At 45.2% G+C, this 16,567-nt stretch overlaps 1 protein-coding gene across 12 annotated transcripts in view; it reads left to right on the top strand.

Annotated features, from left to right (window-relative positions):
• ARHGAP32 (Rho GTPase activating protein 32) overlaps window positions 1-16,567 on the top strand; it is a 247,763-nt gene that overhangs the window by 211,870 nt on the left and 19,326 nt on the right. For all 12 annotated transcript variants that reach the window (XM_053269518.1, XM_053269519.1, XM_053269521.1 and 9 more), the window contains 5 exons: window positions 8,113-8,215; window positions 9,300-9,444; window positions 10,545-10,627; window positions 13,751-13,858; window positions 15,073-15,218. In XM_053269518.1, coding sequence (XP_053125493.1) covers window positions 8,113-8,215; window positions 9,300-9,444; window positions 10,545-10,627; window positions 13,751-13,858; window positions 15,073-15,218 — 585 coding nt within the window. The remainder of the gene's footprint in view (window positions 1-8,112; window positions 8,216-9,299; window positions 9,445-10,544; window positions 10,628-13,750; window positions 13,859-15,072; window positions 15,219-16,567) is intronic.

The following is a 16,567-nucleotide window of genomic DNA, read 5'->3' as shown; positions in this document are numbered from 1 at the left end:
TTATTCTGCTTTGCTGGCATCTGTTACGCTAGGTAGTTTGATTAATGATGCAATCCGCAGTCCCATCAGCATATTGTAGTCTACGGCTAGGAAGAAATCTTTGTATCTTCCCATTATGTTAATAGCTAAGGGCATCTTGGGTCAGTAGCATTGGCCCAAACACACAACAGACCTTGGGTTTCATTGATTCAAACACACACCGCAGACCCTCAAAGAAATTTAGTACCACCATTCACCCACAAATGTGCAATTCAGCAATTTTCAGGTCTGTTTGCTGTTGTGCTTTGCATGGTAGTAATTTTGCATTGCAACACACCTCTATGCACGCCTCTAACTCCTGTTGAGAATGAGATGCAATGCTTTATCTTCTGTTAATTAGATCTGAAGTTAATAGAAACTTTATTTTAATAAACAGGGTGCTCAAGATGGTACAGAGAATTAAATGCTTGACAGGAGTATTTGGTTGTTTAGGTTTTCCCTCATCCCTGAATTCTTTATGTACCTATAATTATGTCACTCCAGCAGAAATACTTCATGACATACGGTGCAGTGTGCCTTTCGTGGTCCAGAACAAAAGTGCCATATTTACCTGAATATAAGATGAGTTTTCTCCCAAGTTGGTTGGTGTTAGAAATTGGAGGGGTCATCTTAAATTCAGAGTCCTCTATTGGGTAAATACTGTATTGAATTTTAATTCAGAGTTATCTTCTGTATTTAATTCAGAGTTGTCTTCTAGTTGGGTAAATATGGTATTATTTTGGGCCGAGCTGTTCATTTTTGTGTGCTCAGAGAGACTGAAACATTTTCTGATGTTCACTACAGAAGTGTACAGTTGTGATGATCAACCTTAAATAGATTTAAGCAATACTAGCAGACAAGACTTCTCCTCAAATGGCACACAGTCTGTATTTACAAAGCAGTCTTTGAACAGCTCTTCCTAACCCTGATATTAGTCCTTTTACTCTTTCTAGTTGAGAAGTCCCTCTGTGCCTCAGAGATACATAACAGGATATTAATTCACTGAATCGATTTGAATGACTTTACGAGCTCATTTCAGCCTTTTCTCTTGCAAGGTGTAACACTCTTAATGTTTTGTTACCTTGCTAGCTGTTGTTATCATGGACCAGGCTTTTGTTCTTTACAATAGTTTTCATTCTAAAAGCCCAACCCACCTTAGGTGTAAACGGAGAACCACTCCCATGATGAGAATCTCTATTAAGCAATATACAGGAACAAGTAGATTTCTTCCCCTTGTGTTAGAGAAGGTTACAGGTAAAGTTGTGCCCTTGAGTCAGTTTTGACTCCTGACGACCACAGAGCCCTGTGGTTGTCTTTGGTTGAATACAGGAGGGGTTTACCATTGCCATCTACCACGCAGTAGGAGATGATGCCTTTCAGCATTTTCCTATATCACTGCTGACCGATATAGGTGTTTCCCATAGTCTGGGAAACATACCAGCAGGGATTTGAACCGGCAACCTCTTGCTTGTTAGTCAAGTCATTTCCCCGCTGCGCTATTAGGTGCCCACCTAAATCCTGTTGAAAGCTGCAGAGGGCTTAAGTAACCAGTTAGCACTTTATCACCATTGCTTTCAAAACAGTTTTCATGTGCTCATTTGGTGGGGTGTGTGGGTGTGTGTGTGTACACCAAGTTTTAGTAGCATGAAGTACATCTTCAAGTTGTTGACTTTCCAGGAACATTCAGCAAGAGTAGGGCTATATAAGTTGTTGACTTTCCAGGAACATTCAGCAAGAGTAGGGCTATATAAGTTGTTGACTTTCCAGGAACATTCAGCAAGAGTAGGGCTATATAACTTGGGCACTCCAGCTGGTTTTCCACTACAACTCCCGTCATCTCCAGCTACAGTGGCCAGCAGTGAGGGATTATGGGAGTTGTAGTCCAACACGTGCAGGTGGCCCAGCCTTGTGTATTTATTTGTCCCAGGCACCTCTTTTTCTGTTCGAAGCATGTTACTTGTCAAGGGGATAAAGAAAAGTCCATCTACCCTTCCCCTCCACAGCATCCGTCACAAAGTCCAGTAATTTTATCCACTGTCCGAATCCTGAATTTCTTCTGTGTGGTCTCTCTACATCACACTGATGAGTATTCATTCCTGTGCAAACAGCCACATCAGAGCCTTCCAGAGAGCTGTCCTGGTGGTAATCCCACCTCATTGTAGCCACTCCACCTAAAGGCCTTGGTTTTTCATCAACCCCACAGTGATCAGCTCATTCATGACATTCTCCGTGCTGTCTTCCTGAAGGACAAAGACCTTGAGAGAGCTACTTTGATCTGTTCTGACCCTCCTCTTGCTTTGTTCCTTTTATTCTTCCTCTCGATCTCTCCAGTCTTACAGAAGAACTGGGGTTGCTTTTATTGTCTAAAAAATTCTAGTATATTGGAGTATGAAGAGTCGGGTCATCTTCTGGAATGTCTTTGAACTTGAGCCTAAGGAGGAGGCCTCAGGAAATGGAAATAATTAATGTCTTCACTTTCCCTGAAGAGAGCCAGACATTTTAATTTCCCTAAATATTCACTTCCTAAATAAAGCTGGCTAAGCAAATAAAATGCATTTCAGTTGGAGGAGAGCATATCTAAAAATATGTTGTGACTTGTAAAATGGGAGAAAAGTGGAAGGAAATGATCCACCTTCTTTGTGATGATGTATGTGAGTCTCACCGGAGTTGAGGATTAACCTGTCCCTTTTACTACAGGGGAAAGACCATTTTCTGCCCCCTCTTAAGTCTTTTTGGTAAATGTCTTGAATAGGAACTTAAGAAGCTGCCTTATACTGAGTCAGACCCTTGGTCCATGTAGCTCAATATTGTCTACACAGACTGGCAGTGGCTTCTCCAAGGTTGCAGGCAGGAATCTCTCTCAGCCCTCTCTTGGAGATGCCATGGAATACAAATACGATGAATATTTATATACTGCTTTTCAACCCAAAGTTTCCAAAGTGGTTTACATAGCAGCTATAAATAGATAAATAAAGATGGCTCCCTGTCCTCAAAGGGCTCACCATCTTAAAAAAGAAACATAAGGTAGACACCAGCAACAGCCACTGGAGGGATGCTGTGCTGGGGATGGATAGGGCCAGTTGCTCTCCCCCTGCTAAATAAAGAGAATCACAACTTTTAAAAGCTGCCTCTTTGCTCAATTAGCAGGGAGGGAACTAGGAACCTTCTAAGCGCAAGCAGGCAGGTGCTTTTCCCAGAGCGGCCCCATCCCCTAAGGGGAAGATCTTCCAGTGCTCACAGGAAAAGTCTCCCATTCATATGCAACCAGGGTAGGCCCTGCTTTGCAAAGGGGACAATTCATGCTTGCTACCACAAGACCTTAAGCAGCGGGGAGATGCTTGACTAACAAGCAGAAGTTTGCCGGTTCGAATCCCCGCTGGTACTATACCGGGCAGCAGCAGCATGGGAAGTTTCTGAAAGCCATCATCTCACACTACGTGGGAGGAGGCAATGGTCAACCCCGCCTGTATTCTCCCAAAAGAAAACCACAGGGCTCTGTGGGCGCCAGGAGTTGAAATTGACTTGACAGCACACTTCACCTATACCAGATCGGCTCTCCTTCAGCATCTATAGATGCACCTCTCCCCCCACCCCTGCTGAGTCATTGGGTTAGATACAAAATGTAGCACAGCTTGTTTTATAGCCGTTGTTCTAGTGATTGTTTAACTTTGTGTTGGCCTGTAGAATTCAGCGGAGTGGCCGCCTTTCAAGTTGCCACGGCCCATTAACTGGCCAAATGGGCCCAGCTTGCACCCTGTGAAAATGGCGCTGTTGCCAGCGATCTTGGTGGGAGGCTTGTTTTCCCAGGCTGAGCAAGTAATTCCGATTCTAGTAATGGACCAAGAACCCCGGGATTCTAAATGCGAGAGGCATATAGATAAAAACGAAGGAATCTGGTTTCCGCGAACTGAAGTATTTGATGAAATCAGCAAGAGAGGCTAATTCCTTACTATGGACTTAACCCTTTGTGGTACATGAACCAACCGTTTTAAAATAGTGGCTGTGCAATTCATTTTCCTGTATTTCACTTTAAATTGACCTGCAGGAAACAGAAGCATCGACATTGGTGAATCGGGCTAATCTGATCTCCGTTCAGGATCTTGGGCAGGGGTAGGAGAATAGAGATCGGCCCAGTCTCACTGGACCTGCAACGGAGGTGGTCTGGTTTTGCTGGTGGCTGCTTTTGCTTCCCATGGATCAGCGTTAGAGGAAAGCAGCAAGGTGGTTAGAAGTCCAGAGTGACTTGTCACAGGACTTGTCCACATAAGAACAGCCTTCCTGCTGGATCAGGCCCAAGGCCTATCTAGTCCAGCATCCTGTTTCACACAGTGGCCCACCAGATGCCTCTAGAGAGCCCACAGGCAAGAGGTGAGGGACTGCCCTCTCTCTTGCTGTTGCTCCCCTGCAACTGGTATTTAGAGGCATCTTGCCTCTGAGGCTGGAGGTGGCCTACAGCCATCAGACTAACAGTCACTGATAGACCTGACCTCCATGACTTCATCTAAGCCCCTTTTAAAGCCATCCAGGCTATTGGCCAGTGCTTTTTTTAGGCATCGGAAACATGGCCTCCCCTGTCTTATTGCTCTTGGAGTCTCCCTTCTTGGTTAAGCTGGTATTGTGGCAGCAAGCATAAATGTTCCCCTTTGCTAAGCAGGGTCTACCTTGGTTTGCATGTGGATGGGAGACTTCATGTGAGTGGTGTAAGATATTCCTCTTAGGGGATGGGGGCCATAAGCTCATCTGCATGCTTGCATGCAGAAAGTCCCAGGTTCACACCTTGGCATGCCCAGGTAGGGCTGGGAGAGACTCCTGCCTGCAACCTTGGAGAGCCATTGCCAGTCAGTGTAGACAATATTGAGCTAGATGGACCATTGGCCCTGACCCATTATAAGGCAGCTTCCTAGTCCCTCTTCACAGACTGAAGCTACACTTGACCTTAGTCAAATCCATCTCGTTCAAGTCCCGAAACCCTGTGAAATACAGTAAATCTCTGAGACCTCCAAGAACCCTTTGCTGGTTTCGTGGAAAAGGCCCCTTGTAGTTGCAGGGAGAGAGGATTTGGGGGTGGGGGTTTCCTCCTTAATCCTCCTTCATTCCTGAATTTGCACTTTCATTCCTAAAATTTAGAGCAGTCATTTTGGCATCAGTAAAAAGCAGCACAAACTATGTGCTTCATCTCTCAGCAGAGGATCTTTGTGGTGCTCAGCAGCATCCCACAGGCTCATTTTGTTTAAATTTATCAAGGTTTCTGCAGACAGAGAAACATGGATGGCGTGTTGCCTAGAAACTGCAGAACTGAAAATAGCAGCCTGAACATCTGACTTGCTTTGAGCATTGTTAATTTTCCACAGATTTAATTAAACTTCCACAGATTTCTGAATGTGTCACTGACGTGGTCCAGGCTTCTAATCAGTCTGACGTCCACAAAGGTCAGCATCAGGCTAGTAGCACAGTGACCACAGTTCTCTCGCCACGGACTGTGCACCCCGTAATCTAGCTGGGAAGCTCTGTTCCCTGGGCAGCATGTTTTCTGGCATTACCGTGACACAGGATGAGATTCTGCCGAGCCTGGCAAAATAGGGTTCTGTATTTGGCAGATACACCCACGGACTCTGGAGGGAGTTGGGCGTATGACTTAAGATGTTAAGAATCCTGTCATCCTTGCCTCAGTTTGTGGCTGTGAGAGTTGAGCATTATGGTCCTAGGCAGGGCCTGGCCTGGCCTGCTGGAGACCTGAGCAAGCGAGTCACTTCTGTGTGCCTGCGCCGTGCGACTTGTGGGTGTTGCAAGCCTCGTGACATCACAGGCTTGTGACACGCGTGTGGCATTGTGCAGGCACGTGGAAATGGCTCATCTGCTCAGCCCTCCAGCAAGGCCCAGCCGGGTCCGGCCCAGGACCTACATCTTAGCTGGTGTTGCCATGGAGACACGCTCGTGGCGGGGGCAGGTGTGGTGGTGGGCTGCAGGGAGGCCCTCCAGGACATTTGGAGGCTCCCTTCCCGTGCTGAGGACCGGACTTCCATCCGATCCAAAGAATGCCGCTGGAGACATCCGTGTCATACAGCTTTATCTGTGTTGGACGAGTTCCTTGTGCAGTCTGAATGCCATAAGAGAGCCGTACAAAATCAGTACAATTAATTGTGCAGCTCCTACCATTATATGTTTGTAATTTATGGGCTTGATTTGTATCTCATGGGAGAAGTCATAGTTGCTAAGGACTCCCAACTAGCAATACCTGTATATCCATTCTAGAGGGAGAGAGAGGCATTAGCCAACAGGAAGAGATAGGAAACCCAGCAAACAGATAATCTATCCCATTGTATGCAAACAAGTATAAATATGGATTTTTAAATTGCTTCTGTAATAGTCACCTTTGTGCCTTTGGAAAAGGTCAATGTCTAGGAACCCACTGCAAGCTAGTGAGTTTAAACAACGTTTTAACCATGCACCCAGATGTTGAAGGTTGGAATTCCCCATGTCCTGGCACGAGTGGTGATAAGATCATCTTATCCAGTGTGACAATCAGAGGAGAGAATTAACTGCAAACCAGTAGTATCTGGAGGGCAAACAAGGCCGGGTGGTGCATGTGTTGTCTGTTCGGTGTTAATTGCCATTCTTTCTGACATGGTGAATGAGTCCATTGAAAACCACTGCCCACAACCCCTCCCCATTCTGCCTTCCACTCTGGCTTGATGTTGGATGTCACGGCAGGGTGCTCCTGGAATTTAATTATGACAAATGGAGCACTCTCCGTGCTGTTTGTTTATAAGGCTAGCAAGCCCCAGGGGGCAAAAGCCGTGGAAAACATGCAGAGTTTGTTCTCTAGACTTGGTGCTTCAATTAGGCTGTTCAGGCAGGTGTGCCTGGCGGTGCCAGAGACCACTGGGAACTCGTCCTATGTCGGTGTTCATATTTGTGCAACAAAGCCCTAACCTCCACCTAGAGGGGAATGGTGGAAGTGAACGAGGGAAAGGAAAAGTTGTGTGTGCCTTGCATATTTTTGCTCTCTCCTTTTAAAAAATTGGGTGCTAATATATTTCTCAGCCTTACAACTCCAAACTGCTCCTTCATTCTAAAAATGCTCCTCTTGGAAAGCAAGCGGCATCATGAGTAGACCATGGAACTTTGCTATGAAAAGGGCTTTGAGGACTTTTTGGGGTTGGAAACCGGGATAGAAATATTTTTAATCATAATGCGGCAAAGGACTTGGTAGTTAAGAGAATAGCTCTTCTTTAAATAAAGACCCTACAATGAAACTGTGTTTAATGAAGCTGAATTCACATGGAGGTACCGGATGATTACTTGCTGTCGTCTGTCCAGTTCCACGCTGGATGCAGCCACCACGTGCGTCTTGGTTATCTGAAATGATTTGATTTCAATCCTGATTTAAGAGAAAACAAACACCTGCTTAATGAGGACCTCCATTTTACAGTGACAAGAGATGAGGAAATCTTTCTTCCAAATAGCTTTTTGAAGAGTTTACTAAATCTTTTAAATCATAGTTTTAGGTCTAGTCTTACTCGAAATACTACATTTTTGGATGTAACTGCCGATAGGTATTTTAAGTCATCATTTTTAAATTGTATTGTATTAAGAGTTTATTTCTTTTTTCTGTTCTGACCAATGGTTACAACAGTACATTTACTTACTATTTGAAGGTTTTCTGTCTGCCTAAGCATAGGAAAACCTGGCAAGGTCGTGATGAGAAATAGCCTTCCATCACACAGTCAATCAACCAACCAAACTTTATTATGGTCAATGGATCAGAAAAAATAATACATAAGAAAAAAACAACCATGTAAAATGCAATACATGACAAAGATGCGCAATTACAGTATCCAAATCTTCTTAGATCAGGTACTAATGGCAGCAACCATTAATTTTGCAACTTTGTGAGTGATGCAAGTACCTTGATCAGATAACAGGGAGAAATAAAACACATCCGATCTACCCGAATATTTGATGATAATAGGCATAATAAATATAAAACGAATATCACAATAAAAGGGTCAGTACAAAAGTACATGAATCACAATCTCCACCTTACCTGAACTACCATGCCATGGTCAACTAACACTTGTTTTTGCTTTGAAGTTCCCCAGGTCCTCAAGAGTTGCACTGAATTCATCGAAAAGCATGGCATTGTGGATGGAATATACCGTCTGTCTGGGATTGCGTCCAATATTCAGAAGCTACGGTAGGTTTGAATTGCTATTTCAAGTCCAGAACATGCAAACTTCAATCCTGTCATTTCACTCGCTGATCACTTGCCTTCCAGAGAATGCATATAGGAATTCATTTACTAAGCAACTTCTTAAAAGTTAAACATTGAAAGATAGCATGGTCAGGGGACTCCAGGCTTATTTCCACATTTCTTCTAAACAAAAAATGTGCCATTTATTGGAATAGAAAGCAAATTGTATTGCTCTGGAGCCACTATCCATGATTTCAAAATATTCTTTTCTGTGGGACAGATAACAAGTAATTTTCAGACTGATTTATGGGTCACATGAACCTGAGTTTAAGAAATAGTAGTTGTTTCTTTTCTGATCTTTGACTCACCAGCATCCGTTCTGATGAGTCTAAACCTGGCAAATTTGAAAAAGCAATTTTTCTAGCATGCTTTTCATCAAGCAACAAATTCTGCCACCCCAAGAGCCCCCTAATAATACATCTTGTTTTATGGCTCTCTCTACATTGACGTTTGTTCTTTCCTTTTATCTCTTCCTTCTCTGGAAAACCAGATCCAATGCTCAAGGATTTTCCTCATGTGATTCTTGGTTCTGTCACTTGCATAGGCTGGCTGAATATCTACACACACTAATTTGGATGTGCGAGGCTTTGGGTGACCTCAGATATGCCATCATCTTAGCATATTTTAATTTATCCATCTTTGGTATTAAAGCAAACAGTTTTATTTTAACAGATGGGGAATTATGCTGATAGGCGTCTGTCACTTAGGATTAATTGCCCATGTTTTGGCTGCATCCACATTAAGCATAACTCATGACATCGCTTATGTAATGGTGCCTTCTACATTTCAGAGAATTTAATTTTTGAGCAAACCAGCCAGCTATACAACCATATAAAAACTGCTGCCTCCCAAGAAGCCATTTCATCAAGGAAAAATTAGAACTTGCAATGTAGATTTTCATGACTTGGGGTTGGAGGCATTTATTTCTTCCTCTAATTAAAGCTCTCTCTTTGCCTGCCCTCCATTTGACGGTATGTTATTCTGTCTTCCCTCCTTGCATCCCTGCTCCATTTTCCTTTGTCTCCAGACACGAGTTTGACTCTGAACAAATCCCTGACTTGACAAAAGATGTCTACATTCAAGATATACATTGTGTGGGTTCACTCTGTAAGCTGTATTTCCGAGAACTCCCAAACCCACTGCTCACCTATCAGCTCTATGAGAAATTTTCGGTAAGCGTAGAATGAAATTCTTGTTTTTATTGCTTGGTATGAATCGTGGTTCAGAAAGAGAGTCTCTTATAGGACGTTTTATGATTGCTAATGATAAAAATTGTGCTTTCAGTGTTTGTATACTCCCTGCATGTCTCTCTCTCTATGTGGACCCTGCTAAATGAGCAAAGAGGCAGATTTTAAAGTGGTGATTCTCTTACATTTAGTAAGGGGAGAGCAACTGGACCTATCGAACCCTAGCATAGCATCCCTCCAGTGGCTGTTGGCTGTCTACCTGCTGTTTCTTTTTTTTTAATTATTGTGGGCCCTTTGGGGACAGGGAAGCATCTCATTTATTATATTATTTTCTATGTAAACCATTTGGAGAACTTTGGAGAATCAAACAAACTTTGATTCATTTGAGAAAGAAGCTTCATTGTCAAGGTATCTGGACGTTCTAATAAAATTTGTGAATTCCTTCCATCTCCTCTTCATTTTGATCCATATCCTTCAAGGGGAACATGAGGATCGATATACTGTACTCTTGGACTGGGAGACCTGGGTTCCCTTTCTCATCCAAGAAGCTCACTAGGGACCTTGGAGAAGAAAATACTTCTCACTCTAACCTGCTTCTCCCACCGTGGCTGGGGATTATGGGAGTTGTAGTCCAAAAATAACGGGGGGGTGGGGCAAAGTTGAGCAGGCCTCTAGTGTGATTAAAGGATACTCCAAGAGTGCATGAAGATGTCCTCTGATGATGTCTGAGCAGCCATGCCCATGACACGCCCCCCGCCTTATCATGTCTTCCGTCTGGCTATTGTCCAGACTGGCCCCACTGTGAGGATAAAACAGGGAGGAGGAAGCCCATGTTGCTTCCCTGAGCACTGTGGGAATACAGACTGAATACAGATGACCTCGTGCCCTAGTTTTGAGGTAAATCCCTGCCTTGCAACACCAAGGCTTCCTAGTTTGGATACAGGAAGTGTTTGCTCTCGCTCAGCCTATTGGAATGGCGACCTCTCTGCTAATTGTCTCCAGAAGAACTCCCTGGGAGCCATGCAGCTTATATGACACACCAGTGCACGGTGTTGAGGTTTGTTTAATCATGTGTTTCCATCTAGGATGCTGTATCTGCTGCTACGGATGAAGAGCGGTTGGTTAAAATTCATGATGTCATCCAGCAATTGCCCCCACCTCACTACAGGTTTGCATATAGAACATAGCCCTTTATCGCAATATCTCTCTTTATGTCAAGTCTGTCTGTCTGTCTCTCTCTCTCTCTCTCTCTCGTTTCTTAGTTTTTATTTATAATTCCGCAAGACTGTCCTCGTTCTTCCCCTGCAGCTTTTTGCAGACATCTCCTGGGGCATAGAGGCAAACTGAGACCATTTCGACTAGTCTGCATTCACATTGTATCATGTATGGGTACCATTCATTCACATGTATGGTGACTCTCCCCCCCCCCCCGCCCGATATACTAATGTACTTTCCACATTCAGGGTGCAATTGTTTAATCATTCTTTAAAAGGAAGGTTGACATTTTCTGTTTGCTTCCCAGTTTCTACCCCCTGCAATTGTTGGCTCGCCGCGGTTGCGTTATTCTTGCATTTATTAAATTAAATGGCTGAGTGCACTCGGAAAGATTTGTAGATGCATGAAGCTGACTTCTGTTTTAATTAAGTCAGTTACAAAACAACGTAACGTGCCCACTGCATAATCTTTTTGGGCATTCGACAAAACTGGTCTTCGCTTTTTCAAGTGGGGGCCACTTGGACAAAAAATCCCTTCAGTCTGAGGGCTGACCTCCAGGCAGTACTACACTTTTCTCAGTGCTGTGAGGGCCTTTTAAGAGAGACAGAGTCCTCTTTTCAGAGACTGCTGGGAAGGGCCGCACTACCCCTTACCACCCCGAATCGGTTTGCCCGAATCAGGGCCAGTTCAGTTTGATCAAAGGTGCAAGATGCAAATTAATGATCACAGTGAATCTTGCGGTTTAATATTGAATTGTGTACATGATTAGAGTTAACGATGATATCCAATTAAGAGCTATCCATCTCAAACTGGCAGTGACAATGCAAAACAGCAGAGGGAAGCTTTGAGTTGCCTTGGGCATTCGGTCCGCGATCGAACCTTCGAATCGATTCCGGTTCGAGGCAAACTGGTTTGGGACGACATTCATGCAAGTCTCTACACAGTACTGCACTTTTCTCAGTGCTGAGAGGGTCTTTTAAGAGAGATGAGACCCTCTTAAGAACTCTAGGAGGAAAGCACTCAGAAGGATTGTGTATTTCAGCACTCTGTGCATGCCTTCCAGGATGGTACTGGGGCTCAAGAAGGCTCCGTTTCCCTTAAAGGAGCCTCACCGGCACTCGGCAAAGTGTAGCGCTGCATGGTGGGAATGGTCACCTTCACATAGTGTCAGGGGGACTATGCAGAGTATTCAGCTTTGGCTGAAGCTTTGCATAGGCCCATTGATCAGTTAGTCAGGGAGCTTCACTTAGGGTTGATGGGGGCCACCACTGCCCTACCCCCGGGCCTTAAAATGAAAACACTGGTGTACAGTCTTCCAGGGGGAGGGGATGAAGAAGAGGGCCCACTGTAACAGAACTATATTTTTTAGGGGAAGGAGAGCTCATGAGTTCGGCAAAGCATGTAATGTGGGGAGCAAGGGACACCTTGCAGAAACAGGAAAATCCAGGGTGTGAAATGGAAAGAAATTGCAGGAAACGTAGTCTTACCTTTTGGGCAAAACTCTGCACACCTGAGTTGTCAATTAGAGGGAAATGTGTAAAGTGCAAATGCAAGCAAAAACATGCCCGACTGTCGCTGCGACAGCAGATGTGCTTAATTATAATCAGTGAACGAGGACGTCTCAGCGAGTGGAACTTCAGTGCTATCCACATTAAGGAAAAGTGGGGCGTGTGGTCAAAAATGAGTCAGAAAAAGTCGCTCAGGGGTCATTTCCCCTGACTAGGCTCGGAGCACTTGACTGATCCCAGCAGCTGGGCTTATCCAGAATCAGGGTGTGTTGAAGATACAGTAAAGATACCAACATGGGCTCCTCAGCAGATCATAGAAAGTGCCATGTGTCATTTCTTTTGCACACTGTGCTGGTGCTTGGACTTTGCTATGCAATATATGCTTCACATTATTACATTTAGATTGCAGGCGTCCTAGAGGAGGGCTGCAGAGGTCTGGCCTTCCTGCAGATGCTGGACTACAACTCCCATCATTCCTGACTATGGCCTCCAAGGCTGGGGATGATGGGACTTGTAGTCCCAAAACAGCTGGAAGGCCGAACTTGTGCAGCCCTTCCGGGATTTCATCTTTGGCATGCTGAAAAGGTAAAGTGTGCCGTCGAGTTGATTTCGACTCCTGGTGCCCACAGAGCCCTGTACTAGTACTAGTTTTGCAGTACACAATAGGATGTGTAAATTGCAAAGGTTCCCTCTAGTGGCCAGCATGCCTCACTCTCTCTCTGTATATATATTTTTAAACGCCTGGCTGCTGGGATCTATTTGCTAAATGCACTACACTTAGGAGAGCTGGAGTAGTGTGCTAAAAGGAAATTCTGCATTCTCCTGCCCCCGATTCTGCAACAGAGATAAATTGCGCATTCACAACTTTGTTGCGAGAGGGAGGGGTTGAGATCAATGAATTAGTGCTGGAGAAAGGGAAGAATTCTATGTGATGGGGGTTTGTTTAGTGTCCTTTGCGTTTTCAAATATGTTGATTTGTTGCAGGAGGTAGTCTGATAGTTTAGAAAGTAAATACTGTGAAAACATAACGAGAAGGCCTGCTGGATCAGGCCAAAAGCTTTCTGTTCTAGCATCTTGCTTCACGCATTGGCCAGCCAGGTGCACCCGGGAATCCCACAAGTGGATTTTCAAGAAGTAGGGTCCCCTTCAGTGTTCCCTCTAAGAGGGATTCCCAGATGTTGACTACAACTCCCAGAATCCCCAAGCAAAAGCCATGCAGCTGGGGATTCTGGGAGTTGTAGTCAACAACGTCTGGGAATCCCTCTTAGACGGAACACTGGTTCCCTTCTTTACAAACCACACAGACCTCTCCCATTACAATTTGTCCTCTTGCCAGCCAAGAGAGAGCATGTGTTGCTGCTTTTGGCTGTGTGTGGTATGCTATGATCAGAAAGCTCAGATGTGTTTTTCAGAAAGCCTAAAGATGCAGCTTTCAAGTGTCTCCTGTCATTACTAAACAAATGTGCATTGCTTCTTCTTTTACGCAGACTGCTGGACAGTATGCTTACTGATGTGAAGTGTGTCTGTGTTTCTCTGTGTTCCTGCTAACAGCTCTGCTTCCTTTCTAGGACACTGGAGTTCCTTATGAGGCACCTGTCTCATCTTGCCGATTACTGCACCATCACAAACATGCACACAAAGAACTTGGCAATTGTCTGGGCACCAAACCTTTTGAGGTACCTTGCTTTGGTCTCACAAGAACACAGGAAACTGCCTTCTACCCAGTCAGACCACTGGTCCATCTAGCTCAGTATTGTCTACACAGACTGGCAGCGGCTTCTCCAAGGTTGCAGGCAGAAATCTCCCTCAGCCCTATCTTGGAGATGTTGCCAGGGAAGGAACTTGGAACCTTCTGCTCTTTCCAGAGCAGCCCCATCCCAGCCCACATACTGGGGCTGCACATTAGTCTTTTACAGTTTCTCATTCCCTCATTGGAAACTTCCCTTTATAAAGACTGTCATTTATCACTCTGTCTTTTATTGCGTGTTAGGCTGGCTCCCTGGTTAGCATGTATTCTTGAGCTCCGGAACATCTTCCCAGAGCCCTTGACCATCTCGCCGCTCATCTATACAATCGGTGAGATGGGTCTGTAGCTCAGAGGCAAAGCGTCTGCTTTGCATGTGGAAGGTCCCAGGTTCAGTCCAGGCAGCATCTCCAGGTAGGGCTGGGAAAGACCCATCTGAAACGCTGCTGCCAGTCAGTGTAGACCAGGCTGAACTCGCTGGACCCAGTGGTCTGTCTTGGTATACGGCAGCTTTGTATGTGTCTACTTAAGGGTAGTATGTTTATATCCAATGACTTCCTTCCCCTTCAGTGATTAAAGGTGTTTATTATCAGACAGTTTGATGCACATTGCGTAGAGCAGGGATTCTCAACGTTGGGTCGCCAGATGTTATTGGACTTCAACTCCCATAATCCTCAGCCCCAGTGGCCTTTAGTTGGGGATTATGGGAGTTGAAGTCCAATAACATCTGGGGACCCAACGTTGAGAATCCCTGATGTAGAGCATTAACCGGTTACCTCCGTGTTCAGAGGCAGGATGCCTCCGAATACCAGTTTCGGGGAGCAGTGGCAAGAGAGAGGGCATTTCTTCATCTCCTGCTTGTGGGTACCCTAAGGCAATGTGGGAAACAGGATGCTGGATTAGAAAGGCCTTGGGCCTGGTCCAGCAAGGTTGTGCTTACGTTCTGTTCAGAAGCAGCTCCAGAGTTCCTCCTGCATGTTGCTGTGGTTAACCTAGAAAAAAAATAAGTTCTATTGTTACAACAGTGTAAATTATGTTATATTGTTAACATATAAAAGACGCAAGCTTTGAGCAGTATAGAAATATTTCAGATTTTAAAAAAATTAAAATAAAATAGACATGTCGTATATCTTCCTTTTTCTCCAGGTCAAAGCAGATAGAATCTGCCTGTTTCAGCGGAACAGCGGCTTTTATGGAGGTGCGGATTCAGTCGGTGGTGGTGGAATTCATCCTCAACCATGTGGACGTCCTCTTCAGCTCCAAGCTCAGCTCTGTGATTCGAGAGAGCGCAGGTATGTTTCCCCAAGGCAGAGCTCCAAGCTGAGGTGTTTAGAGCTCCACCCGCAGGCAAAATATATGCAAAGCAATAGCAACAACCATGGAGCCTAAATTCAGAAAGGCAACTTTTCCTCCTTTGGCTCTAAGTAAGCATCCTTCTCTTCACTGCAGACTAATGGTGATTAGTGAATCTATAAAATTCATTGGGCATCGTGAGAGGACCTGTTGTGATCCAGGGTTTCCTATCTAGCTCAGAAATGTCTACATGGACTGCTAATGTCTCTCTCCAAAGTTTCGGATAGGAGTCTTTCGCAGCCTAACGTGGAGTTGCCCAGGGTTGGATTTGGGACCTTTTGCATGCAAAACGGAGCGTTGAGGATCATAGCAAGCTGCCATTGGTCCATCTAGCTCAGTATCGTCTACTCTGACAGGGCTTGAGGTAGGAAATTGCCTCCACCTTGCCTGGAGATGCCAGGGATTGCACCTAGGACCTCCTGCATGCTAAGCAGATGGTTTACCACTAAGCCACAGCTGGAGCTGAGAGAAGGGCTGCCATAAACCATAGCATGGTCTACCATAGCATAGTCTTTATTTCGCTCTTTGACCAGCATGACATCGGAATAGACAGAAACAGTTCAAATAATCTACTCCTACAAAATAATAAAGAGTCTCTCTAAAATTTAAACCAAGCCATGCACTACTGCTAGGGTTGTGCATGGAACTGGTGAGGGCCAGTTCTACAGCAGGGGGGCAGGAGGTGGCATGGTGTGGCATGGGAGGATGCACACACACACACACACACACACACACACACACCTCTCACACCGTATTTTCCCCGCCAGCTCACAATTTCCAAAACGTCCGTCGGGGCAACAGCATACGTCCCTGCCGCCCCGTTTCCCAGATATACCCGGAAGTACTAGACACGCCTACGCACTTGGGAAACAAGGCGCAGGGAAACGAGGAAATGATACGCAGGGAGAAACGAGGAAATCTGGGAAACGAGGCGCAGGGAGGTACGCTTCCGCCCCGACAGGCTTTTTGGAAATCATGCGCTGGCGGGGAAAACACAGGTGTGTGTGTGTGTGTGTGTGTGTGTGTGTGTGTGTGTGTGTGTGTGTGTGTACCAGGTTTGTGCACATCCCTAACTCCTGCTGCAGAGCATAAAAGAGTGACAGCTATCTATCCCGCATAGCGGCACAGCTTTTGAAGCCTCTAGGCTCTGTGAGACGAGAGCTGGTCTTGCAAGGATTCTCCCCTTCACTAAGCAGGGTCTGCCCTGCTATGTATTTGGATGGGTGACTACCTGTGAGTGCTTCCCCTTAGGGGATGGGACCATAGCTCAGTGGTCGAGCATCTGTTT

Source organism: Hemicordylus capensis, chromosome 8 (genome assembly GCF_027244095.1).
Source record: "Hemicordylus capensis ecotype Gifberg chromosome 8, rHemCap1.1.pri, whole genome shotgun sequence".
Classification (NCBI taxonomy): domain Eukaryota; kingdom Metazoa; phylum Chordata; class Lepidosauria; order Squamata; family Cordylidae; genus Hemicordylus; species Hemicordylus capensis.
This window is presented reverse-complemented; position numbering and strand designations above follow the sequence as displayed.